We start from the raw sequence: 27,602 nt of genomic DNA on the forward strand, positions 1-27,602 counted from the left end.
AAAAATGATCCTGTATCTGTGAAACATTTTGGAGCAGGGGAGCAAGAAGAGATGGGGCAAACTGTGAGGGAGAGTGATGTTATGATAATTAAACAGAACTGTTTCCTTGGGCATCTGTCACAGCAACGTTAATAAGGTTATGTTCTGACTGACCTTCGTCTTGTAGTAAAATTTGGGAAGTGTCAATTTCTTTCACTACAATTTTCTGAAGTTGTATTTGCTTTTATTATTAGGAATTGAATGACCTTCATATAGAAGCTCTTTCCGTGATAGCCAATTGCCTTGAAGATATGGATACTTTGGTGCTGATTCAGCAGACCGGGGGTCTTAAGAAGCTCCTGTCCTTTGCAGAAAATTCTACAATTCCTGATATTCAGAAGAATGCAGCAAAAGCAATTACTAAAGCAGCTTATGATCGTATGTCTCATTTTATATAAACTAAGCACACATGCTTCCTCTTGTATTCTTGGTTTTGATTAGTACTAACAAGCACTAGAGTATTTGTCTGCTTTTAATTTTTAAAGTTTATTTCTTGTGAGAGAGGGAGAGCATGTGCGTGCGTGCACGTGTGGGGGAGAGGCAGCGAGACAGGGAGAGAGAATCCCAAGGAGGCTCCGTGCTGTCAGCACAGAGCCCGACACGGGGCTTGATCTCATGAACTATGAGATCATGACCTGAGCCGAAATCAAGAGTGGGACGCCTAACCAACTGAGCCAACCGGGCACCCCAGTATTTGTCGGCTTTTAAATGAGCGTTGGAGAATAGTGCTTACTATTTAAGGTCAAGATTCATCTCAGTGCCAATTAGTAAAAGTAGAAATTGCTTTGTCAGGGACATAATTAACTCAATATGATTTAATTATGAATCTTTTTTTTAAAGCAATTCATTCCTAAGTTAAGCCTTTATTTCCCCATGATTCTGAAATTTTACAGAATCCATGCCTTGCTTGTGATCCTGAAAAACGTTGTTTCAATATACCCACATTCGGAATGGTATCTGTACAGTAATTTCAACTTTGGCTGGAGACAGGCAGTGATATAGCCATGTGATATGGCTGGGAAAAATAATATGCTCACACTGTATACATAATACAATTTTCATTTCAGTGGCAAGCTATGTTGGCATAAATCTGTAAAATATGAGAGATTAATTACATCACAAGCACTGAAGATGAAATTATAGTTTTAATTTATGTATATTTGGAGTATTTTATTTAATAAAAGATGTGATTTTATTTTCCTCCTTCCACATCACTCCTCTTCTAAATGATGACAGTTTTGACTAGTTTAAATGATTTGTTTCTAAACATAGACACCCACATCTGTACATATATATGCCTATGTGTATATTATGGGACCCACTTCCTTTTCAATCCATACTGAGTTCTTCAAGGCAGAGTTTTACAGCAGTAAGCCGAATGTCACCGTCCAGTATGGAGTTAATATAGAGGGGACTTGTGCGTTGCATTATGAATGCCAAATCTAGACAGGTTGTAAAATCAAGGTTTTTAATATTAGCAAAAGTTGCTTGGCTCGGTGTTCTATCAAATGGAACTTCGACCTTATTGCGCCTGGTCAGTTCTGTTTTCCAGCTATCCCAGGTCTTCTTAGCTGTCTGAGACTGAAAGAGAAGACGATGGCAAGAGACAGACGATATCAAAGCCAAAATTTTTGCGACTTCTCTTTTGTGTGGTTGGACCATTTAAAGCCGGTCACAGCCCCTCTTGGGATAGTGAGTTTCATGAATTTATGACCCATCGTGTGACGTAGCAGTGGGAAGAGCCCTGGGAGGGGAGTCCCTGGTGGTCTAGTTTTACCACTGGTCCCCCTACCTGCAGTGCGATGACCTAAGTTGTAACTATGAATGAACCACAGCCTCTCTGGACCTATTTACTAATTCATTTACTAATTATGTATTGAGCCCCCCACTTTGGGTCAATAAACCCAGAAGGGGCAAGGAAGCAGATGATCACACTGTGCTTGATGGTGGAAGGACAGGATCACCTGGGAGGGCCACCTAAAGTCAGGTTGGATCAGATAGGTTTTCCCGACATGAGTAATTTACCAGCCAGGACATAAAGTAAATAATAGAAATTGTCTGGGCAAAGAAGGTCCTGGTGGGATGGGGAAGGATCACCAGTGCTCTAAAGGAGAAGGAACAGGGTATAAAGGCCAGAGGAGGGACAGAGCATGGTAAATTCTAGAACTGAAAGTTTTCAGAATGGCTAGTGAATAGAATGCAGCAGAAAATTGAAAGTGATGGCTGTGGAAGTAATGGGGAGCCAGATGCTAATGCGCGATATAAGCCAAGGAAGGACTTTGGACCTTATTTTGATGGCAACAAAGAGCCATTGAAGTGGCTTAGAAAGGTGGGGGACCATTGCAGATGCTCACTTTTAAAAGAAAGAGCTCTCTTGCTGCAAAGCGGGGGAGAGATTCGAAGTGTGCTGGACCGGACCCAGAAAGACCAGGAAGAGGACTGCTGTGGTCATCTAGGTGGAAGGTGAAAGTTTCCTGAAACAGACATTTGCAAGGAGAACCCCCATGACAGTGCTTGGCACATCGGGAGGGTTGGTCCATAAGTGTTCGATGAGTGACCACGTGGGTTGGAGGAGGAAGAAGGTGATGTCAAGGACAAGACCAGGTTTCTGGCTAGGACAGCTGGGAGTAGAATGGTGCCATTCACAGAAATGGGGAACTCAAGAAGAGAAGCTGGTTTTGATTAAAGGAAAGGAAATGAGTTCTACTCTTTAAAAAAAAAATGGTAGCAAGATATACATAATGTTAAATTTAGCGTCTTAACCATTTTTAAGTTCAGCGGTATTAAGTACATTCACGCTGTTGGGCCGCCGTCTCCACCATCCATCTCCAGAGCTCTTTTCGTCTTGCAGAACAGACAGCTTGTACCTATGAAACAAGAACTCCCCACTTCTCCCTCCCTGTAGTCCCCGCCAACCACCACCCTTTCTGTTTCTGTGATTTTGACTATTCTAAGTACTGATACAAGTGGAACTGTAAAATATGTGTCCTTTGGTGACTGGCTTATTTCACTCTGCGTGACCCATCTCAGGTTCCTCCACGTTCCAGCATGCATCAGAACTTCCTTCCCCTTCGGGGCGCCTGGGTGGCTCAGTCGGTTGTGCATCGGACTTTGGCTCAGGTCGTGATCTCGTGGTTTGTGAGTTCGAGCCCTGCGTCGGGCTCTGTGCTGACAGCTGGGAGCCTGGAACCCGCTTCGGACTCTGTGTCTCCCTCTCTCTCTCTGCCCCTCCCCTGCTTGTGCTCTGTCTCTCAAAGATGAATAAATGTAAAAACAAATTTTTTTTAAAAAAGAACTTCCTTCCCTTTTAAGGCTACATAGTATTCTGTATGTATACATCACATTTTGTTGACCTGTTCATCTGTTAATGGACACTTGGGTTTCTTCTACTGCTTGGCTATTGTGGATGCTGCTGCTATGAACATATATATACAAATAACTTTTCAAGTCCCTGCTTTCCGTTATTTTGGGTATATACTCATGACTGGAATTGCTGGATCATATGGTAATTCTGTGTTAAATATGTTGAGGAACTGCATACTGTTTTCCACAGCAGCTGTACCCATGTTACACGCCCGCCAACAGGGCACAAGCGTTCCAATTCTCCACATTCTCACCCATACTTGCTGTTTTATTTATTTAGTTAGTTAGTTAGTTAGTAGCCATACTCATGTGTGTGAAGTGGTGGCTCACTGTGTTTTAATTTGTATTTCTCTAATGATCAGTGACGTTGAGCTTTTTTTTCCATGTGCTTATTTTCTTTGGAGAAAGGTCTATTTAAATCCTTTGCCCCCCCCCCCTTTTTTTTTTAAACCAGGTTGTTATTGAGTTGTAGGAGTTCTTTCTATACTCGGGATATTAACTCCTTATCAGATGTATGGTTTGCAAACATGTTCTCCCATTCCGTGGGTTGCCTTTTCATACTATTGATCGTGTCCTTTGACGCACTGTTTTTAATTCTGGGGGAGTCCAATTTCTCTCGGTTTTCTTTCGTTTCCTATGCTGTTGGTGTTATATCCAAAAAATCATTAACAAATCCAATGTCATGAAAAATTTCCCCTATGTTTTCTTGTAAGAATTTTATAGTTTTATCTCTTATGTTTAGGTCTTTGATCCATTTTTGAGTTGTTTTTGTGTATGGTGTGGTAGGGTCCAACTTCATTCTCTTGTGTGTGGAAATCCAGTTTTCCTAGCACCATTTGGTGAAATCCATTCTTTATTTGTAGTACAAAGAAACTCAACCAGATAGTCTTTAAATCCCATCTGGCACTTAATGTTTTATGAATCTACTTCCTTATGTTAGTTCTAAAATGACTACATCCCAGTTCCAAATTGTGTCTCCTCACTATTTTAGAATCAAATGACTAAATCTGTATTGATTTCATCTATGCCATTTGTGATTTTTTTTTTCATGTTTCCTTTAACCATTATTTTTCCAGACTGAAGAATCTTCAGTTAGCCTTTCCCCATACACCATGTCCTTATGCTATCCTGTAATCATTCTCTTACTTTTTCTGGATTTTCTCTTACTCATGATATCCTCTTTGAAGTGGAGTGATGTATATTACGAACAGCATTTTAAAAACATGCACCATCATTTTATGTAATATAAAGATTTGGTTATCGTAGGATTATTTTCAATTTCAGTTTTATGAAGCAGGATTTTAATCAGCATTTTGACGATATCAGCAAATTGGACCAACCCTTGAGTGAAAGACCTACAGTGAGCCCCAGATCCCATTTCTCCAGCAGGACCCAGAGTTCAAAGTCTCCCATTTTAAATTCTAACATTTTTTTATTTGTAGTTTAAAAAATGCAAGTTTTGCTTTGAAAATAATATTGCATTGTCACTGAGGCCTAGTATATGATCTATGGATACGAGTCTTCTATGAGCTCTTGAAAAAGTATGCTCTTTGCCCACTACTTAGCAAATATTTATTGTATGCCTGCTATATGCAAGGCACTGTTCTAGAAGATAAAGGTAAACAATGAATAAAATAAGGGAATAGATACTTGTTGACTAGACAAAAAGGGGTACTACCAGCTCTTTAAACTCCAGATGAGTTAAATAAAGAGACACATGAAGGGACTACTTTCAGAAGTACAGTCAGGGTTAAGGGAACAAACAAGGGATAGCGAGGTCCCCACAGATTAGCAATGTTGTGAAACCATCACTCTCTAGATCCAGAGGCAAGGGGATGAACCATTGTTAGGTTTATTTCTACAACTATTGTATTTGTTTCACCTTCTTCCTGACCGTGTTTGCTGTTTTTGGCTTTTCATTTTTCTATGTTGTCTTCTTTGCTTTCCTCCTTTTTTTGTTATATAGATGAAAGGAAATTTTAAATGATTTTTTTAAAGATAGAGTGGCTATAGTTATTGAAGACATTTAACTTTTTTGCTTCCATAACTCTTCCCTTTCCTGATGTTTGTAAATTTCATAGTGGGGTTATAGATTCTCCTCTCTAAAAATCTATGTAGTTTGGGGGCACCTGGGCGGCTCAGTGAGTTGAGCATCTGATTCTTGATTTCAGCTCAGGTCACGATCGGGTTGTGGGATCGAGTTCCGCACCAGGCTGAGTGTGGAGCCTGCTTGAGATTCTCTCTCTCTTTCTCTCTCTCTCTCTTTCTCTCTCTCTCCTTCTGCCTCTCTCTCCCATGCATTCTTTCTATAAAAAGTGAATACATAAATACATTTTTAAAAATCTATATAATTCTCTTTTTTATGGATCATTTTGCCATTATACACTCAAATTTTTCCACACTTATCGTTATTTATCTATTGAATCCACTTCAATGTACATTGTAAATTTCTCATGATAAAACATACCCATTCTTAAGATTTTATTTAGGAAAAAAGCACATAGGAGAGTTTGGCTGGGTCTGGAACTTTTATATCACAGCATTTTCTCCAATTTTCTACGAACCTTGTTTTTGTAGCGTCTGAGTCTAAGGGCAGTCTGATTTCCATTCTTCTTTATAGAAAATATTTTCTTTTTGTATTTGTGCTGAATCCCTTATCCTATAAGTTAAAAAAAACTTTGTCAAAATGTGTCTGACACATACCCACCCTCTCTCTCTGCCTGAAACAGGAAAGTCTTGTCATCTACTGAATCGTGGTTTGGGATTTGTTTTTTGTTTTCTAACTCAGGAAACTTTTTTCCTATTATACTTTTGGTTATTACTTTTGTTTTATTTACTGTTTTTTTCCCCCCAGGAATATTTATTATTTTAGCCCGTCTCTGTTCTCTTTCTTCCATACCTATTACACATTCCTAATTGTGGTTTTTAATGTTTTGATGGGTTTTTTTTTTTCATCAACTAGGCCTAGTTACAATAATCAGACAAGACCTGCAGGATGCCCTTGCTTATTTACCCCGTCAACTGAGACGGCAATGGAGTCCTTTAGCCCAGTTTTGGATGATGATGAGGCTTTCCCACTAATGTGGCATTACAACACTGGGGTGCTATTTTCTCCTGGTCCTAGTGGTTATATAGGAGGAAACTGATACAAATTTAGAACATTCTGAGGAGCCCATAATTGTTCATTGACCAGGAGTAGTTTACAGAAATTTGTTTCTTCCCGACTTGTCCCTGACCCACAGCCCCATCTTTCCCCCCTTTTCTTCTCAATCAACTTCTTTGAAAGACTAGTTAATTTTAAATAACTTCACCTCTTCATCTCATCTCCATCCCTCGACCGACTGCATGAGACTTCAGCTTCTCCCATTCTGCCAAAACAGTCCTTGTAGGATTTGACATCGACTTCCCAACTCCTAAATCCTACAGCCGCATCGTTTACCTGACCATCTCTTCTATTTGTTGTTTATTTACTTCCTTACGCTGTTTACTTGGCCAGATCGACAATAAGCACCTCTTCTTCCTTGCCTCCCTTCTATACTGTGCCTTCTTTTCAAGCCCTACCTGTGTTTCTTGTCTACCCCTTTTTATACCAAATGTTGCCTGCCTTGACTTCTCTCTGCCAGACCCAGGCAGATCTAGGATGCTTTATTTTATATTAACTAGTGACAATGAAAAACTAAAAACTTACTAAGGAATAACAAAGTTCTCTCCTAATATTTCTGTATTGGAAGTAAATAATCATGAAGTCTCAAAATAATTTTCCACAGTTAGAAAACCCCAGAAGAGAGCACAGGCAGTAATTTCTCTGACATCAGCTGTAGCCACATTTTTCTAGATGTCTCCCGAGGCAAGGGAAACAAACGCAAAAATAAGCTATTGGGACTACATCAAAATGAAAAGCTTCTGCACAGCATAGGGAACAATCACCAAGACTAAAAGACAACCTACTGAATGAGAGAAGATATTTGCACAGTTAGAGAACTCCATTTATAAGTAGGTTTTCACAAATACTGCTCCTTATCCTGTTATTAAGAATAATGTAACCATCAGTATTCACGTAAAACTTTCTTTCTTACTTTTTCATCATCAAAAATGTTTTGTAAGTTAGGGAATGCATTGTCATTGCACGTCAAAAACACACAGACACATAATACATATTCTTAAAAAATTTTTTTTTTAATGTTTATTTATTTTTGAGAGAGAGAGAGCAAGGGAGGGGCAGAGAGAGGGAGACACAGAATCCGAAGCAGGCCCCAGGCTCTGAACTCTGAGCTTCAGCACAGAGACCAATGGGGGGCTCGAACTCACAACCGTGTGATCATAACCTGAGCCAAAGTTGGATGGACGCTTAACCCGTTGAGCCATCCGGCGCCCCTTAATACACATTCTTTAAGTTTTGTTTGTTGAGTACTTTTTAACATGCGTCCCCACAGTCGAAAGCCCAGATCAGTCAGTTTTTGACCTGGGACCGGGAGGAGGAAGGTGTTAATTACCACGTTGCCAGGAGGTTTATGAACTGACATTAACATCTCAGCAGGAGCAAAGGTGGCGCCATAGCAACTTCCCGAGAGCGGGTGAAGAAAAGCATCATTACGTGCAGATTTATTTCCAGTTACAAAGCCTCACGCTTTTTATTTTAGTGATACTGCACAAATGTTATCTTTAAAGGACATTACTCTGTTAGTAGCATAATTACCTTGCCATCTTTATTATCTGTATAATTAAAACATAAATACTTTACTTCTCGGTGCAGCAATTCAGTGAAGGTACTTGGTTAATATGTTAATTCATCTTTTAAATCTATTATGGCCACACTGCAGTCAGCACTTTTGAGGTTTGGTGAACGCAGCTGGATTTTGAGAACACTCCCAGCAGGGCTGAGAAACTAATTGCCCGTGGTATTTAGATTATTTTTTAAAAAAATATTTCCAAGAATTGCGTATATACTGGTTTTTGAATGCAACAACCACATACTCCAAAGTTAGTCTTGACAAATTAATTCTTCTGGCTGATTTTCCTGGTAGAACTTATGCTCAGAGTGTTCTGTTTAGTAAAGTTAATTTAGAGCTATCAGGGAAATCTTAATTATAAATCTAAGCATTTTAGGTCAAAGACTCTAGAAGAGTTTCAGATCTTTTTTATTCAGGGAATACTAATCAGGACTACATATATTTTAAAACCTTTCAGAAGCCACATACTTGAGATTTAAGTATTAATCGCACCATTTACAAGAGTAAAACAGTCATGACCTGCCTGAATCCTCAGTTTAAGTGAAAGGAGCAAGGGATTAAAACGATAGGATTACAGGACATGGTTCATAATTGGTTTAAGACAAATTAACAGAAGTGTTAGTGGTGTAGCCAGTGCCAGTTGTGACCAGGTTGCTGTGTTTGGAATGAACAAAGGCCAAAAGTGATTGCCAAGGTGGTGACATGTGAGTGTGGTTCCGCTTCCGCGAAAAAGGGGGCAATTTGAAAAAACTCACGGTTAAAAGAAGACAGAGATCCTCTATTAACTTTAAAGTGGACAAGCAGTTATGATAAGTTCTGAGAATATTCCTAGAAACACAAGTTAGTTGTAATATATGTAAACGATGAATTAGTTCCTCGTGCAGAAGTCACATACGATCGAAATGAGTAGGGCGGTTTTTGCAGAGATTTTTTATTCTAACAGAATAGTCTCCTCTTATGTATATCAACATCCTAAGAGCATATCTTACACGTCCTTCTATTTTAACCACGTAAATTGACTTCAAAGGGTAATTAATGGAAAGTCAAACCTACGATGAGGCTTTTTGGAGGACTGTAAACAAATTAGCAAAGAATTATTTGTAAGCTGGTTCTTTTCAAACTAGTCTCTGATTCCTCTTACGGCATTAAAATTGAGTTTGGTTTAATATATCTTTTTTCTAGTACATGCCTTTAATAAAGAGTAACTTACGGGATGGCTAGATGGCTCAGTTGGTTGATCATGTGACTCTTGATTTTGGCTCAGGTCATGATCTCATGGTTTGTGAGATCAAGCCCCACGTCGGGCTCTGACCTGACAGCATGGAGATTCTGTCTTAAGATTCCGTCTCTCTCTCTCTCTCTCTCTCTCCCTCCCTCTGCCCTGCTCTCTCTCTAAAAATAAAAACGGTCTCTCTCTCTCTAAAAATAAAAACATTAAAATAATAAAAATTAAAATTAAAAAATAGCTGGAGAACACAAAACAAAAAAATGAAGTTTTAACGTTCTAATTTAGTTTAATGCAGTGCTTGCTTAGTATAGTAATGAGGTTGTCATTTATTTAAAAAAAATGAAAGGAAATCAAGAGAAAAACAGTAAGGAACAAAAAGAACATTGAAAATACTTTGATTTTTAATTGTTTCATAATGGGGTGAATATCATGGTATGTGCTTAGAGTCACAATTTTATTTGTTTTCAAATAAAAAAAACATGCTAATGTATGTTTAGGTTATATCAATGGTAATTTAGCAATTAAATATTTATTGTCATTTTTGCTGCAACAGCATTTATTGTAACTTGAGATAAAAATGATTATGATTTTTTGATATAAGATTATAAACCCTGAAGACTTGGGCTCATTCTCTTTTACTCTTTTTTACTTTCTCTACTTCTCTCCTTTTCTCTTGAGTCTCCAGCATGCCAGTTTGTATGTCTAGGCATTCTTCAAATGTTGAGTTTTGTATTTAAAATAAACATCAAATAAACAGGGTTTTGTCCTTTCTAAAAAAAAAAAAAGTCTATTCATTTACTTTGAGAGAAAGAGAGAGACAGAGCTGGGGAGGGGCAGAGAGAGGGAGAGAGAGAATCCCAAGCAGGGTCCACCCTGCCAGCACGGAGCCCCGTGCGAGCTCGAACTCATAAACTGGGAGATCGTGACCAGAGCCCGAATCTAGTATTAGGCGCTTCACCGACTGAGTCACCCAGGCGCCCCAAACAGGGTTTTGTCCTTAGTGAGAAGACAGCATTGTGTGAACACGGCACCGTGCCAGGCAGCATGACTGGCGTTAAATAAATTTTCGCTAAATCTGAAACTTGCCTCTTTCTTATCGTAGAATTTTCTTTGCCCTAGTACTGATATCATACAAGGGAACAGGAACTTAAGTTTTAATATTCATAAGTCACTTTGCATAGTCACTGTGTTCTAGAGGTCGAGTGGGGGAATATTTTATTTAGTGTAGAGCTTTGTGACTGAGGCTAAGAGACAGTTGGAACCTCCTGTCACATTTTAGATGAGGAAGTAGTTACCCTTGCATGGTTTTTTGCGGCAAAATCCTGATTAATTTTTTTCCTTTTGGTTTATGAAAGCTGAAAATAGAAAACTTTTTCACGAACAAGAGGTTGAAAAATGCCTCGTAGCCCTTTTGGGCTCTGAAAACGACGGAACTAAAATTGCCGCTTCCCAAGCGATCTCGGCAATGTGTGAGAATACGGGCAGCAAGGAATTTTTCAATAACCAGGGTAAGCAAAGCAGAAAAAACCATTTCGAACATTTTTAGGTCCCCAGTTGTAGTTTAGCTGGGTATTCACAAAACCACATCTTCCCTCTCTTTTTCTGTAGGGATTCCACAGTTAATCCTGCTGCTGAAGAGTGACAGTGAAGAAGTGAGGGAGGCCGCCTCCCTGGCCCTGGCCAATCTAACCACATGCCATCCCGCTAATGCAAAGTAAGGAGAAACTCAACGCTGACTTGTTTAGGGGTATCTAACAGTCCAAGATGTTCTCATTTTAATATTTTGGCTTTCCAGGCAATTTACATATGCTTTCAGATGTTCTCTCTTGGGTTACTCCTCAGGAATCCTTATGAAAGTCAGAGTCACCAGATGGCCCTGATTTTCAAAGATGCTACAAAATCTTGACTCTTCTGGGCCGATTGGGAAAATGGGTGAGCCATCTGGTTCAGCTCACAGTCTAACTTTTGTGGACGATTCCAGAAGAAACAAAACGGGAAATATTAAAGGCAACTTTGTAGAAACATTTGATGAATCTAGAGAAAATTTCAAAGATCCGTTTTATTTATTTATTTCTTAGAGTTTATTTATTTATTTTTGAGAGAGAGAGAAAGAGGGGGAGACACAGAATCCAAATCCCAAGCAGGCTCCAGGCTGAGCCGTCGGCACAGAGCCCAACATGGGGCTAGAACTCACGAGCTGTGAGATCATGACCTGAGCTGCAGTTGGACGCTTACCCGACTGAGCCACCCAGGCGCCCCTACAAGACCCATTTTAAAAGGACATAAATATTAGGTAAATCTAGAAACATTTTAAAAAGTCAGTAGAGGGGCACCTGGGTGGCTCAGTCGGTTAAACGTCCAACTTCAGCTCAGGTCACGATCTTGCGGTCCATGAGTTCGAGCCCTGCGTCGGGCTCTGGGCTGATGGCTCAGAGCCTGGAGCCTGCTTCCCATTCTGTGTCTCCCTCTCTCTCTGTCCCTCCCCCATTCATATTCTGTCTCTCTCTGTCTCAAAAATAAATAAACGTTAAAAAAAATTTAAAAAAAAAGTCAATGGAAAACAATATATTTATGGGTAAACACTATGTGGAAAGATTGGAAAGGAGTGCCCTCTATATTCTAAGCACTGTGGTATGTGATCTATATTCAGCACAAACTTCAATTACCAAGATAATCTGTCAGCAGATGAGGAAACCGAGGCTCTGCAAGGTTACCTAATTTTCCTGGGTATGCACATTTATTAAAATGGCTGAGCTGGAAATTAAATCTGGAATCTGTGTTCTTTCCTCCACAGAAGATTGCCTTATAAAAGAGCGAGAACTTCTTGAAAGAAACGTTCATAAATAAAATAATTATTTACCCTCCCTGTATCTCATTTGGTATGTTTATTATTAAGGATTCTCTAGAGAAACAGAACCAATAGGACATACTATACAGATATGAGAAGGCTTATTATAGGAACTGGCTTATGTGATTATGGAGGCCAAGAAGTTTCATCATCTGCCATCTGTAAACTGGGGAACAAGGAAAGATGATCTCTTGGTATAATTCAGTGTGAATCTGAAAGCCTGAGAGCCGGGGAAGCCAGTGTCCCAGGCTGGAAAAGATGAATGCTCCAGCTTAGGCAGAGAACAATTCACCCTGCCACCTTTTCGTTCCATTCGGACCCTCAACGGATTAGATGATGCCCACCCCCATTGGTGAGGGCCACCTTTACTCAGTCTCCTGACTCAAATGCTAACCTCTTCCAGAAACACCTTCACACATGCACTCAGAAATAATATTTTACCAGCTATCTGGGTATTGTTTCGCCCCGTCAAGTTGACACATAAAATCCACCATCACAATACGTAAGTTATTAACTTTTGTGTATTATTGCTTTATGGCATTGTGGCTGAGATTACTCTTTTCTAACTTGAAATCGATCTACCTCTACCTCCATCATATACTTAATCTATTTTTTACCCTTCCTACCCTTTCTTTCCCTTTCTCTACTCCCACACAGTATTTTATGAGATCTTAATGGAATGACTAAAAATCTAACAATGCCCGATTAAAATACAGCCAAAATAGGATAAGCATCAGAACAAAACTGTGTTCCTTTAATAGCTCTAATCTTTGACATAGCAATTTCCTAAATTCAGGGTCATCATTATCTATGTGAAAGTACACAAATTTCTAGAATATTGAGTCATAATAAGTAGCAATTTGAAAATAGCATTGTTCCAGGATAGTGGTGCCAGTGAAAAGTCTTACCAGTGACATTAAAACACTTCTATCTTGGGTGCATTTAGATTGATATATTATCTAAAATACTTTAATAGGCCTCCAGAGTGTATAGATGTCTTAATTTGATGTGAGTTTGCCTGGCTTATATAATTTCACAGTTTTATACAAAATCATAGAAAATTAGGATGTTAAGTAGCTTCTGAAAGAGGCTGCTTCAGACTTTCTCTTGCAATTCAGTCATCTGTTACACAGAACTTTGTCATCCGACTCTATGGTTCCATGTTGTCAACATAGAAAGGTCAACTAAGACTAAATGATGCCACGCATCTCTTTATTTTTGTGATTTATTTTTATTTTTATAAAATTTTAATGGCAGGTGTTTCTTTAACCTATTATATGCTGTCCATTCTGATCATTTTTTTCAATATGTGTTTGGAATGGGAAATGGGATGTGAATGAAAATGGTTGTCTCTTGAGATATCTCTTATGGCTATGGATATCTGTCTCTCTTGAGACCTATATACTTTTTACTTTGGACTTTTTGAGCTAAAAGATACTGAAAATGAATGTTTTGGGGGAGGAAATGGAGTCAGATTTGACATATTTGTGCCAAATGCTGAAGACTGGAGTTGGCAAACATTCTACAGTCAACCAAAAGGAATGAAAACAAATAAACCACATTGCCCATCCTTCTAGCAAGCCTCCTAGAGCATTAATTAGAACCAAAACAGAAGAGACAATAACCATGATTGATTATTTTTAATCAAAAGTGTATTCTACTCAGATTGTCTTTAAGAACATATTAGCTTAAACTCTGCATTGGTGAATATTTCTGGCATCACATTTTAGAAGCAGGGCCTTGGATCACTTTTCCTAGCTGCTGGGGGGGGGGGCGCCACGTGAGGGCATGGGGGGCACGTGGGGAAGGGGAAGGCCTGAGTTGTGACTGCTGCTGCGGGGGTGAGATTGGGGGGTAGAAAGAATGTTGCTTTTCTGCCACACCTAAGTAGTAAGAAAAGGCAAAAACCCAGAGCTAATGTCTTCCAGGTGCACTGGGTAGCTGTTCGGATACCTGATAATTGCCAGCCTAATTAAAAAGAAAAATTTGCAATTAAGCATTGTGAATACTAATTTTGTTTGTTAGAAGACAACGTCTTCTCTGACATTCATATCTCAATGTGCCTAAAGTGGATTTCTAATTATTTTTTTTAATTTTTTATTATTCAAGTTTATTTATTTATTTTGAGAGAGAGCAGGGGAGGGGTAGAGAGAGAGAGAGAGAGAGAAAGAGAATCCCAAGCAGGCTCTCTGCTGCCAGTGCAGACAGAGCCTGATGTTGGGTTCAAACTCACAAACTGTGAGATCACGACCTGACCAGAAATGGAGAGTCACATGCTCAACCAACTGAACCACCCAGGAGCCCCTGGATTTCTAATTCTTAAAGTCAGGGCACCTTCTGGAATTGGAGGCCCGTTTTATGCATTGAGTGATCTCTGGTATGTTGTGATTACACGTAATGCTGGCATAATTTCCTTTATGTAACAACGGATTTTGGGGGGAAAGTGGACTTATACCGAAAATGTGACAGAAAGTGAAAGGACAGTGAAAAACCAGAAGGTCTGACATCAACCAATGCCCATAATTGAGAACAGAAAGTGGTCGTTTGTATTGTTGTGTTTTTACATGATTTGGATCACAGAAGCAACAGTGGAAACTTACCTCTAAGACTTTTCTATTTGTACTATTCATTCTTTATTATCTGCAGGGTAAAGATCACTTAAAATGGATAAAAATATGGAAAGGCCATGAACACAAATAAAATTAACAATTTGAGGGGCCCCTGGGTGGCTCAGTTGGTTGAGTGGCCGACGGGCTCATCATGATCTTGCCATTGGCGAATTCAAGCCCTGTGTCAGGCTCTGTACTGACAGTGTAGTGCCTGCTTCAGATCCTCTGTTCCCCCTCTCTCTCTACCCATTCCCCACTCGTACACTCTCACTCTCTCTCAAAAATAAACATTTAAAAAAAATAACAATTTGAAGGCATAGGAAAAAAAGGACAAGAACAGCCAGATTAACTTATTTTATTTAATGTTTATTTATTTTGAGAGAGAGAGAGAGCATGAGCGAGCACGTTGGGGGGTGGCATAGAGAGAGAGGGAAAGGGAGGGAGAATCCCAAAGAGGCTCTGAACTGTGAGCCCAGAGCCCGATGTAGGCCTCAATCTCAAGGTCTGTGAGATCATGACCTGAGCTGAAACCAAGAGTCAGACGCCTAACCGACCGGGCCACCCAGGTGCCCCTAACCATATTTGCTTATTTAAAGTGATAGAAGGAGAAAGAAAAGTGAAATCATTTTTAAGCGAATAAATAAAAAGTGAGAAGGCTAAGACAACCCTTGTAGGAAGAAATAGATGAAAAAAGAAACCTAAGAGCAATAATGAATTCCGTATGAAAAGGTAACCCATTTAGTCACTTTGGGCACTTCTTGCTTCGTTAACTGCTAATCTTTCTGACAATTCTCCATTTGTAATACTTCTTGGAAAGGAGAAAGTTGTTGATTTTTGATCCAGGAAATAGCATCTCAGCGAAATTTCAGGTGATCTTTACTTGCGCTCTCCTGTCCAATTATTCATATTAAAGTTGTACATGATTGACGCAAATAGTGAGGGAATTATTACCCGTGGTTGACATTCTTCTGAGGAGCAGATTCCACACATTACAAGAATATTTTAAGCTGTTAATTTATAACATCACTGCCATCTGTTGGATCTGATCAGAATTAGAGGTTTTGAGTTATCTGAAGACTAAAAAGACTTTCATGTTTTTCATTTTCCTTTCCAACACGAAGTGAATGTTGGCTATTAGTAAACTAGGAAAAGATTAGAAAATAGTATGGTTGTTGGCAGGATAGCTTTCAAACGATGCAGTTATTTTAGGAAATAAGACAAGGAATAAAATAAAAATACAAAAAGTAGGGGCGCTTGGGTGGCTCAGTTGGTTTAGCCTCCAACCTTGGCTCAGGTCATGGTCCCACAGTTCGTGGGTTTGAGCCCTGCATCCGGCTCTCCGCTGTCATCACAAAGCCCACTTAGGATCCTCTGTCCCCCTCTCTCTCTGTCCCTCCCCCGCTTGCACTCTCTCTCAAAAAATAAATAAAAACATTTAAAAAAATATGAAAAGTAATAATACAATTAATACCCATAGATAAGTAGGTAATAACTGGTTTTGCCATAGAAAACACATAATCTATAGTCTCCGTTGTTCACAGATCATACTAACTCCTGATTCTTCCTGCTTATTCTGTGTTACCTCCGTGAAGAACCAGGTGATTTCCCTTAAGCTTAGAGACCTTCTTATCTCCATTTCTTTTCTTTTTTTTTTTTTTTTTTAATTTTTTGTACCCCTTCTTGGGCTTTCCACAACAGCAGTGACTTAAGAGAGTTCTAAATGACAGCACATATAATGGTTACCCACCCCCCCTCTCCCCCCCCACCCAAAATGATTGATTACTGGGCCACTGCTGTCTCCATGACACAAGGGTCAAAGAGCTCTTCTGTGGGGACCCTTCTACTGCTGTGTGACCTATAAGTAAGGAGTATACCCCAAAGGGATCCCAGAAAGAGCCACAGTGCCCCCAAGTTGTACGGGTGTATGTTTGAGTAGTTTGGGAAACTTTTGAATGTTTTTTTTATTATCTGTGGATAACCTGTCATTTCGTATTACTCTTCGCTAATGGAAAAATAAAGCATTGACTGAATAGTTTTAAGGCCTAGCAGAATTATTCGTAGAGTACCGTGCCTAAGAAAGCCATGTAACGTGTAGAGAAACCATTTAAAAGGTATGTCATGGACAGAACTTAACACAGAACTTCAAGAAAAGGACTTCATTTATTCACAGTGACCCGACTCCCTGTCAGTCATTTGGCATTGGCGTTATCGGGGAAGAGTCTGGCCCAAAGTGATTTTCTTCTTGGAATGTTAAATCTCTGTAGTGTGTATAAAAAGCACTTTCAAAGCTTTTTTTTTTTTTTTCATTCCCATCCCATTAAATAGAGTGAGGAGAAGGTAATACATATTTATTTTTATAAATACCTCTTTATTTGTAGACTCAAGTATAGACCAACGCTGTTTCTTAGAATGGCCTGTGTTGTGCATGTGGGGCTGCACCGAATGACGAGAGTCCTTTTGAAGGAGGAAAAACAGTCTCTCTTAAAGTTGGCAAAACACCACAAAGTTCACCTCCATCTCCGCCCTTCTACAGGAAGAGGTGGGATGTATGGCTTTGAGATGGCTGGAGTTGTGTCATTCCACCCTTTGAAATTTAAAAAAAAAATTTTTTTTTAATGTTTATTTACTTGAGAGAGAGAGAGAGAGAGAGAGAGAGAGAGAGAGAGAGAATGCGAGCGGGGGAGGGGCAGAGAGAGAGGGAGACACAGAATCCGAGGCAGGCCCCAGGCTCCGAGCTGTCAGGAAGGAGCTCGACGCGGGGCTCGAACCTGAGCTGAAGTCGGCGCTCAACCGACTGAGCCACCCAGGCGCCCCTCACCCTTTGAAATGTTAACGTCTGTTCTAGAGCATACTTTGTGCCCAATACAGGTTCACTTAGAAGAAGTAATCTTGTCACGGTGACTGCTTTGTTACTAAAGAAACATTGACTATAGAACGAATCCACTGTGATTTACAAAATTGAAATGCGGTCTCATGAAAAATGCAAACTCATGTCATAGACTCGATGTGTCCAGTCTAAGATAGACTTAAGAATGCTGCAGCTGTACAGTTATTGTCTTTATTGCGCGAGGGTTTTTCCCTGGGAAAATGTTTCCAGGGCTCTGTTTTCCCTGCTGAGCAGTGAAGGGAACCGTGTCTTTATACTGACCCCTAGTGGTGCTTAAGGAGGAAGTTGGGGGAGGGGCAAAAAATTGGTAACGGAAAGATTGCTCTGTATTTTAGTGGAAGACACATTAATTTAATTTGAAACACCCTCTGGTGTGTCTAAAGTAATAGCTTAAAGCATTATTAAAATATTGTGATCTGGCAAGCATTTCGTTGTGTTGCTTTTAAAGAGAGAATATTCTACCACTAACAGAGTGTTCATGCTTGAGTTTGTCTTTGGTCCTTTGTAAGGGGCAGTCGTTTAAAAATGTTCTGACACATTCATAGTTCTGGTGGCTGAGTATGTGCCGTGCCATATAACCACACAGGATTAATATAATATGCTTGGACAGCATCAGTTAATCGCATCGTTATCATAATTACTCTAGAGTTGATTTTTTGCTCTTGACTGTGTACCCTGGAAAAGAATATTTTGTTTTAAAATGCCTGTTAGTATCACTTTGTTGTAAGATGCTACCTCCTTTGAATTAGAATGCTCACAATATGAGCGACCTACAAGATAAATAAGCTAGTTTCATAACCTTTTAGGAAATTCAGTTTTGTGCATAAGGATGTTTTAAACTTTTGTATTAAGGCTGATCCCTCAAAGAACTAAATGTGTTATTTACCATTTTAAAAGACTTCTGAAGTTAACAGATGAAATAAATGGGAAGAGTCTTTGAGGTAAACTTAAAATTTCTTCTTTTTTTTTAAAGTTTATTTATTTATTTTGAGAGAGAGAACACGAGCGGGGAAGGGGCAGAGAGAGAGAGAGAGGGAGAGAGAGAATCCTAAGCAGCCTCCATGCTGACAGCACAGAGCCTAATACGGAGCTTGATCTCAGGAACCATGAGATCATGACCTGAGCTGAAACCAAGAGTTGGACACTTAACTGACTGAGCCACCCAGGCGCCCCTTAATATTTATTCTTGTGTTATTTCCATCCAAGTTTACTGAATGGATACTTTTCTTTTCTACCTTGATTCCTTCTCTGGCCGGAAAAAAATCATACTGGATTTGAAGAAAGAATGAAAAGTTGGATTTTGCAGTAAACCAAGTTGATGCCATATCCCCATTTTGTGTTCGTTGTCGTCTAGTCAACTTTCACAAACGGTTTAAACTTTATTGACTACCAGTTTTGTGAAGCTCTGTGAATCCCATGAAGTGATCAATTAGAAAATTATCTATGCTGCTTTTATTACCCAGAGAGCAGATGCTAACATTTGCATTAACCTGATTTTAAAGTTGCTGGTACCTCTTTCCAGTTTAATTCCCAGCAGTACTGATTTTCCTAGGAAACTATCAAATTATTGTGCGATTTTTTTTTCTCTTGCCCTCTCAGTTTGAAGCAGTAGTTAAAACCTACATAAATTCCAATTTTACTTATCCTTGACGTTTCATATTAATCATTTTCTGTGTGTTTTCTTCTTCTCTGGAAATGGCTTTTCTTGATCATTGACTGCACCTAACTGGGAAAGGCTTGGGTGGGATCCCGAGAATGTCCCAGCTCCAGCCCTGCAAGTGTTGGAGATTTGACCACTTAGCCGAAAAGTTGTTTGAAAATGAGAATTTCATACACACAGGCAAATTTGGAAATATGGTGTTTTTCCGTGGTCTGAGAAATCGAGACAGGATATGGGAAAATCCCTGCACTGAGGCTCACTGAACAGGAGTAGACAATGGTGGTGATGACCGTTGGGCCAGGCATTAAGCTAAGTTCCTGAAATGGAATATATTACTAAATCCTCGAAGCAGTGCCATGAGGCAGGGATTATTGTTAGGTCCACGTTGCAGATGAGGAAACAGAGGCACGGTCTTTGCTCAGGGTCACGGCGGTGGGGTCAAGCTATGCCGAGGCAGACTGCTCTGTACATCCCTAGGGAGTTTGCCACAGTGGAAACTTCTAGTCTGCACTCCTGCAACTGCTCTTTCTCTCTGCCTCCTGCTCAGTATCCAAGTCTGAACTTTTCCAGATTGTCACTGAAATGCTTTTCTTTGCTTTCCTGATCTCTTTGAATTCTTCCAGACTGGAACGGCCATGACTCCTTGAACTCCAGTAGGGCGCTTGGGAGGCATGAGCTTTCATTTCCTCCTTTCCTTCCTCCCCTCCTTCCTCTTCTCCCAGCTTCCGTTCCCTGTTATCCCCCCTCCACTTCCTCTTCTTCCCCCTCCTTCTATAAAGGGAATAAAGAAAAGGGAAAAAATATATCCAATGGTCACTAAGAATTTCCCACTATGCTGCATATCAGAATGGCCCATGGCCCACCTCATTTCTCATTCTCTGAGGAATGATGAAATGAACCAGGTAGATCTTGGCGCTTTTTTTTTTTCCTTTTTCCTGGAAAAAAAATACCCCACCGTACTTTTTTAAAGCTTCAGAGATCGATGGTTATAAAAGGTTATAGACTATAAGTCAGACCACCATAGTTTTAATCCTGTGTTGGTTGATTGACTTGCCTGGTAGTTAAGTCTTAGTCTCTCTAAATTGTCTCTCTCTTAACTATAAAACAAAGAAAAGTGAGCCTAGATTACCTATTATATTTTGGGTATCTGAATAATTACCCTCTGTCTAGTATCCTAGGGCGTTTGGAACAAAGCTTCCACTAGGAAGGATGGGATTGCTCTTGACCTCTTTTATTGTTTTATCTCAAAGGTGAAGGAGGTTATTACTTATGAATTTAGGTTTCTTTTGTAATTCTCTCACCGGTACCCAAGTGTTCTTTATGTCTGTTCTTAGCTGCAGGGATACCGTAGGGAACACAACAAAGTTTCCACAAAACTGCTGTCATGAAACTTACGTGTTGGATGGGAGACAGAGACCATATACGAGTAACTTTAAGAAGGTAATTTCAGAAGTGATAACAGCATCAGTTAAATAAAACAGCACAATGTCAGAGAGAGGGGCACACATGACACCAGGGTTGTGAAAGGGGTCGAGGGAATGACATAATGCTCGTCAAAGATGGCCTCTCCAGAAGAAGGTGACATTAGAGCTGATGAGAATAAGGCAGCCCCAGCAAGTGCTGTCACACGAAAGCACGCAGCGTCCTTATGATTTAGTTAAGAAAACCAACAACATGGTACCTCTAATTACTTTGGGATTGCGTCCCTTGTCATGTGCAGATATGCAAAGAGACTGATTTCCAGGCTAAACAGAAACATTTGGTAACCGCAAAAGCCATTTATTGCGAATATTCGAACACCTTGACCATTATTCCTATTTTATCAGGAGACAAGTCAGCCATGTCAAATGAAGACAGTTGTTCTTTCCTGATGGCAGCTAGTTAATTATTGGCAGCCATTCCAGCTTTTGAAACAGAAGGTGGCATGTATGGAAGGAAGTATTGTGATTGGACAGATAGGTCAATAAGGATTCCATGTCACTCGTAAGAAAATTGCATTTGAAATCCCTAGACTTTGGTTGACTGCCTCGTAATTGGTAACAAAAACCTGCATGCTGTTTTGAAGGTGCTGGGTCAGCCTCTACTAGGTGCTTTGCAACTAGCCATTATCTCTTTGGAAACCATGATGTCATAGCAACTAGAGCAGAAAAGCACACTCTGAAGGTCTCAAAATTATGCCACTCAGATACACCAACGTAATAGAAGCAATTTGGTTTCACATCCTTTAAAAAAAATTTTTTTTGCGTTTTTCCTATTTTGCTGTGGAGTGTAAAACGTCGTGCATTTGTTTTTGTGGCTGGGTTTTATTTTAATAATTGTATGTTGCTTAAAAACCCTTCACTTTGAGCATTTGCCTACAATTCATTGTGATTCTCTCCCTTACTGCTGATAAGCTTCTTTAAATAATATTCCTTTAAAAGGAGAACTCTCTTGGCTACTTTTGTCTATGCTGGAGCTCAGCCAGAGCTGGGGCACGTATCCCCAGCTACGTGCAACCGTGCAACCGTGCACCGTGCAACCGTGGGGCTGCAGCGGGGTCTTAGTTCTTTTCGATGCGCTCAGAAATCGATCAACTTCACGAATACGCTCGACTTCTTGGATCATTACTTTTGTTGAAAAATTGGCTGGAACCAGAGTCAGGAATCCTGTTCACAGCATTCCAGATCTGGCTGTGATACCTGAGAGACCCGTGTATCATAACGGCCAGCGTCCCATCCCCAGGCACCTGTACAGCCTCACTGGGAGCCCTCAAGGCTTAACCGCGCCAGCCCTGAGCCGGCGGCATATGCACCTCTCCTGACCACTTGCGGTGTGTCTGTTGCCAATATGTCTTCCTTGGTGTGACGAACCTCGCAGAGACATATGAAAAGTCACGCTGGTGAGAATGGTTGTAATCACTGTTAACAAACAAGGTTCTGATTGCCAATATCACCATCTGTTCCATCGGGTTCCACATATTACCCTGTATGTGGGCTCTGTTAAACAGATTTCTGCACTGCCCAAGGTCACCCTTGATTCACGTAACCAGCCTTCGCAGACGGGTTAAACGTGAACCTCCAAACTGCAGTGAGGGTTTTCTGAGAAGTACCAAATAGCGTCATCTGATGATGGGACCCGAGTAAACAGGTCAACAATGTCTGCAAAGACAAAACATAGACATCCTTTGGCACATGAAATGGATATATCCCTAAGAGGTTGTCTAAAGCGTAAGATGCCATGTGCTAAACCCCACATGATAATTACTTTACGGAAATAATTAGAGTAGCATTGGGGGTGGGGAGGGCAGCCGTAGGTGATATGAGCAGAGACCTCAACTTGGTTGGGTCCTATGCCTTCTTGCAAACTTAAAGCTGAGCCGGGCATTTTCCCCTCACCCTCTCGCGACTCCTACTGAGGTTTTCTTCATTGCTCCCCTTGAACTGAGTCAAGTCAGTTTAGATATATTGATCTTCTCAGCCCTGGGGATATAAATAGGACTCAAGCCCTGCCTCTAAGAAGGGGGAGCCAGGTGTAGACATAGCAAGAGGAGGGAGTGAATAACAAAGGGAGGCAGCGATGGACAAGAACGGACAAGAACGACTCCACACAGGAAGGGACAGTTGAGCAGGTTTTGAAGGGTGAGCTACAGTCCCCCAGGCAGAGGTGCGGAGGGATAGGGACCCGCCTTTTGGGCAGAGAAAACATGAGTGCAAAGACACACAGACATGAAATAGCATAGTATTTTCAGGGAGCCATAAAGAGACACTTATTTGAGCACTATGTTCTTAGTGCCCATGCCCATAAGTGCTTTTTCATCTTGGGGTTCCAGGATTTAAATTTTTATTTTTAATGTTTTTATTTATTTTTGAAGGAGAAAGAGAGACAGAGCATGAGCAGGGGAGGAGCAGAGAGAGAGGGAGACACAGAATTTGAAGCAGGCTCCAGGCTCTAAGCTGTCAACACAGAGCCCGATGCGGGGCTCGAACCCACAAACTGTGAGAAAGCCGGACGCTCAACCGACTGAGCCACCCAGGCGCCCCAGGGCTCCAGGATTTAAACGAGAAACTTTGTGCTAAGCTCCTTCCCACAACAAGCTTCTATAAAATAGTATTTCAAGATTGCTGCTGTTCTGTGTGACCATTTGTGCCAAAACATCATTTTAAAAAATGTGTCTATGTTTAACAAACAAATGATCTTGAGCTCACGTGGAAAAGAGCGCTGATCCAGTTGGGGGGTTATGCTTCCTAGAGGAAGAGGCATTTGTGCTGAACTTGGCAAGGTGAATGGGAATTTTCCGGGGGAAGAGTTTGATAGGAAGTCAGAACGGCGTTCTGGAACATCCAGAGGGGTGACAGAGCCCGGTGGCAGGTCCCCAGTGAGGCCCAGAGCACAGAGCCACAGGAAGAGGTGAGAGGCCTTGGGCGGCACTGGGGGAGGCAGGTTGGCTCCTGCAGGGACTTGGAGGCAAAGTGAGAAATTTGGAACTTCATCCTGAGCAATGGGAAACCAGAAACATTTTAAGTAGGGGAGACATCTGATTGTATGTACTATATATTTCACTGTATATATAATTATAATAACCTGATTCTGGGGCACCTGGTGGCTCAGTTGGTTAGGCGTCCGACTTCGGCTCAGGTCATGATCTCGCGGTCTGTGAGTTCGAGCCCCGTGTCGGGCTCTGTGCTGACAGTTCAGAGCCTGGAGCCTGTTTCAGATTCTGTGTCTCCCTCTCTCTCTGACCCTCCCCCACTCATGCTCTGTCTCTCTCTGTCTCAAAAGTAAATAAACGTTAAAAAAGAAAATTAAAAAAAAATAACCTGATTCTGATTTTATGTATTATGTATATTGCTGTATGTTTAATTATAATAATCCGATTACTTATCTAGTTTTAAATGTTCATTCATTTTTTAGAGAGATAGTGTGAGTGGGTGAGGGGCAGAGGGAGAGGAGGGGAGAGGGGCTGAGGATCCGAAGCAGGCTCTGCGCTGACAGCAGCGAGCCCAGGGGGCTCGAACTCAGGAACCAGGAGATGATAACGCGAGTCCAAGTTGGTCACTTGACCGACCGAGCCACCCAGGTGTCCTGGATTATTATTTTAAAAGCTCGCTTTAGCTGTAAATTGGAGAAAGGATTGGAGGGGGAGAGGAGAGACCGCTTAGAAGAGCACATCAATTCACAAGAGAGGATGTGGACTGGATTGGATCGGAGAGACACAGCTGGAGAAAAGAGAGAGGTTCGAGAAATATGGGGGAGGAAACCAGTCAGGACTTGGTAATAAATTGGATACACATGACGTGTCGAACTTCACTTCTGTTTACATATATCAAGTGATACAAACAGATGTTTTTATACATTCCCATATTTGAGTTTTAGTTATTTTTTTTAATGCCCATTTTAAACTCTTACTTGATTAAACTCCAACTGGTGGAGGTTAATGATAGTAAGAATCAAAATATTTTCGATTATCATGATGACGTATGGCCCTACAATTCTGGATTTTCTAACAAAGCAGTTTGACTTCCGTCCCATTCATTTGGAGAATGCCATAGACTATCTAGGAGACGGAAATGTGTTTTTAAAATATGACAGGCTTCAGCTTGTGTGCACATTAGACACAGAAAAATAAAACAGAACGTCTTGGGTCTGAGTCACAAAATTAATGCCATTCTTTTTTTTTTTTAAGAAAAATATAAATTCTGTGCTCTGTTTCTATAAATGAAATTAAGGTTTGTTTGGGTTTTTTTTAGGTAAGAATAATAAGCTGGATTTTTTTTCACCATAATAATTTCATCTCGGTTACGCTTTTTACACTTGAACGGAGTGCACACAGCACATTACAGGCAGGGATCTACCCACAATGCAAATAGTTCTCCCAGCTGCACGCGTGCGATTTGTCTCTCAGCGTTGGCAGTTATGTTCCATTTAGTAAAAGCTCTATTCCACTGTGTACTAGAATCTTTGGTTTCTTAAACAGCTAGGATTTTATGTACTTCTCTTTACTGGCTCATAAAGAGCACAGAAAAGAGCAGAAGATAGAGATACAAAGGAACCAAGGCAACATATGCCTTTGTCCAGGAAAAAGGAAGAAGCCAAAATGAAACACAAAGGCTGTGGGCAGAGGTACATCCGATGAAAATTCCTGTATCTCATAGCCCTTTTTTTTTTTTCTTAAACAAATAAGAGAAATCGAAACGATGGAGTGTGATCCTATGTATTTACTTAAATTTTCCATACAAAAGACAAAGCCCTTGAGAATTGACTGGTATGCGTTTACCTAAAACACTCATACCTTCTGTCTCGGTTGCCATTGAAATACCTCCACCGTCGGCTCCTCCTTTATTCTCCGGGATGTTTTGAAAGGGGAATCCCGTCAAAGGAAAAATCGCCAAGTGGCAAAGGAACTGTGCATTCTCACCAAGGCATAGTTTGCAATGATTAAAAACTACAAAGTAATTCGGCTGAAGGGACTGAACGATTGCATTAGGTGCCTGAAAAACAAGTCATAGAAATAAAATGAGTTTGGAGCAGGTTTACGTCTCTAATGATTAGAAAATGTGCGTAATTTCAAATGCTTGCTGGCAGTAAGAAAGAATGGGAGACACCACAAGAAGGATTAAATATGTACCAAGGACTAGAGCATGGGTAGAAGTGGAAACAGACACTCTTGACTTTGCCTTCGTATCAATATGGCGTGTTTCCCGGATGGATTTATTCACACCAGGGGTGGGAGGTGCCTTGAGGGTTAGTACCAACCGACCCGGCATTCTCCAGAACCTTAGTCATTTTGTCCCCACCTAGTTGCTGTCGGTTCCGTCCACCTCTGAGCTGGTCTGTGTGACAATCATAGCTTCTTTTCTCCTCGGTGATATTTCATTTACATTCTGTACTCTCTTGGGCAATTGTGATAACTTCCATTCTTTTTTTTTTTTTTTTTTAGTTTTTTAAAATATTTATTTATTTATTGGGGGAGAGAGAGAGAGAGAGAGAGAGAGAGAGAGAGAGAGAGAGAAAGAGAGAGAGCAAGCTAGGGAGGGGCAGAGAGAGAGGGAGAAAAATCCCAAGCAAGATCCACAGTGTCAGCGCAGAACGCGACACAGGGCTCAAACTCACAATCTGTGAGATCGTGACCTTGACCTGAGCCCAAACCAGGAGCGGGATGCTTAACTGAGTCACCCAGGTGCCTGCATAACTCCTATTCTTGAGGTTGTCACTTCTTCACAATCAGCAAATTTAAGTGACGACCAAATTAAATTTAATTCATCAGAATACAGGGTGATGGGCTGAATCATATGGCCTCACTTTTTTTTTTCTTCCACTTTTGGTTCTTAATATGATTCTAAGTGGAATGTGTCAAATATAAACCTTAAAGAGATGTTCATATTATTGAAGTCTCAGGTATGTTTTTTGTTGTCTTGATTACCTCCATTCCCATGATGATACAAGCGGATTTTTAACAAGAATTCGGGGTCTTCCTTTGAAACTAGGATGCTCTGTATATCTTATTGTTTGGAACATCTCTCGTCTGAAGCAGTTCCAAATATTAAGGAGCATAATTAAATCATCGTCCACTTGTTAAAATGATTTCTTTTTTTAGTTTTGCTCCTTTATGAGCTTTTTAAGTAATTAGAAAGCAAAGACTATAGAAAGTATGGCATTCTTAAAAAGAGATTTCGGCTTATTACTTGTCAGACTGTTAATATCGTTACGGATGACTGTGGTCTCTTTATAGCAGAAATAGGAAAGTTACCAACTGAATATGCCAACATTACTGACAGCAGTTAGTAGTTATCATGTCAGGAGTATGACTTTGATCTTTGATGTTTAATCTGTAAAAGCAACATTCACCTCCAAAATGTTTTGCTGGCTCCAAATGTGTTACCCTCTGCCCACAATTAACAGCCTCATTTAAATATGGGGAAGATGAACTAAAGAATCTTAACTTAAACCAGGAGCATACCCTCCACACTCATTCCTACTATTTATTAATTTTTAATTTTTTTTCATGTTTATTTTTGAGAGAGAGACAGGGCGTGAGTGGGGGAGGAGCAGAGAGAGAGGGAGACACAGAATCCGAAACAGGCTCCAGGCTCCGAGCTGTCAGCACAGGGCCCGACACGGGGCTCGCACCCATGGACCGTGAGACCATTCCTACTATTTCAAGCTTTGCGGGGCACCTGGGTGAGTCAGTCATTGGAGCATCTGACTTCAGCTCAGGTCATGATCTCATGCTTCATGAGTTTGAGCCCCGCATGGGGCTCT

General features: G+C 40.5%; 1 protein-coding gene across 16 annotated transcripts in view; it reads left to right on the forward strand.

The window, feature by feature from the left end:
• Positions 1–27,602, forward strand: part of ARMC3 (armadillo repeat containing 3) — a 99,187-nt gene that overhangs the window by 42,761 nt on the left and 28,824 nt on the right. For all 16 annotated transcript variants that reach the window (XM_027073619.2, XM_053225383.1, XM_053225385.1 and 13 more), the window contains 3 exons: positions 234–417; positions 10,716–10,868; positions 10,969–11,074. In XM_027073619.2, the coding sequence (XP_026929420.1) occupies positions 234–417; positions 10,716–10,868; positions 10,969–11,074 (443 nt within the window). The remainder of the gene's footprint in view (positions 1–233; positions 418–10,715; positions 10,869–10,968; positions 11,075–27,602) is intronic.

This window comes from Acinonyx jubatus, chromosome B4 (assembly GCF_027475565.1).
Source record: "Acinonyx jubatus isolate Ajub_Pintada_27869175 chromosome B4, VMU_Ajub_asm_v1.0, whole genome shotgun sequence".
NCBI classification, from domain to species: domain Eukaryota; kingdom Metazoa; phylum Chordata; class Mammalia; order Carnivora; family Felidae; genus Acinonyx; species Acinonyx jubatus.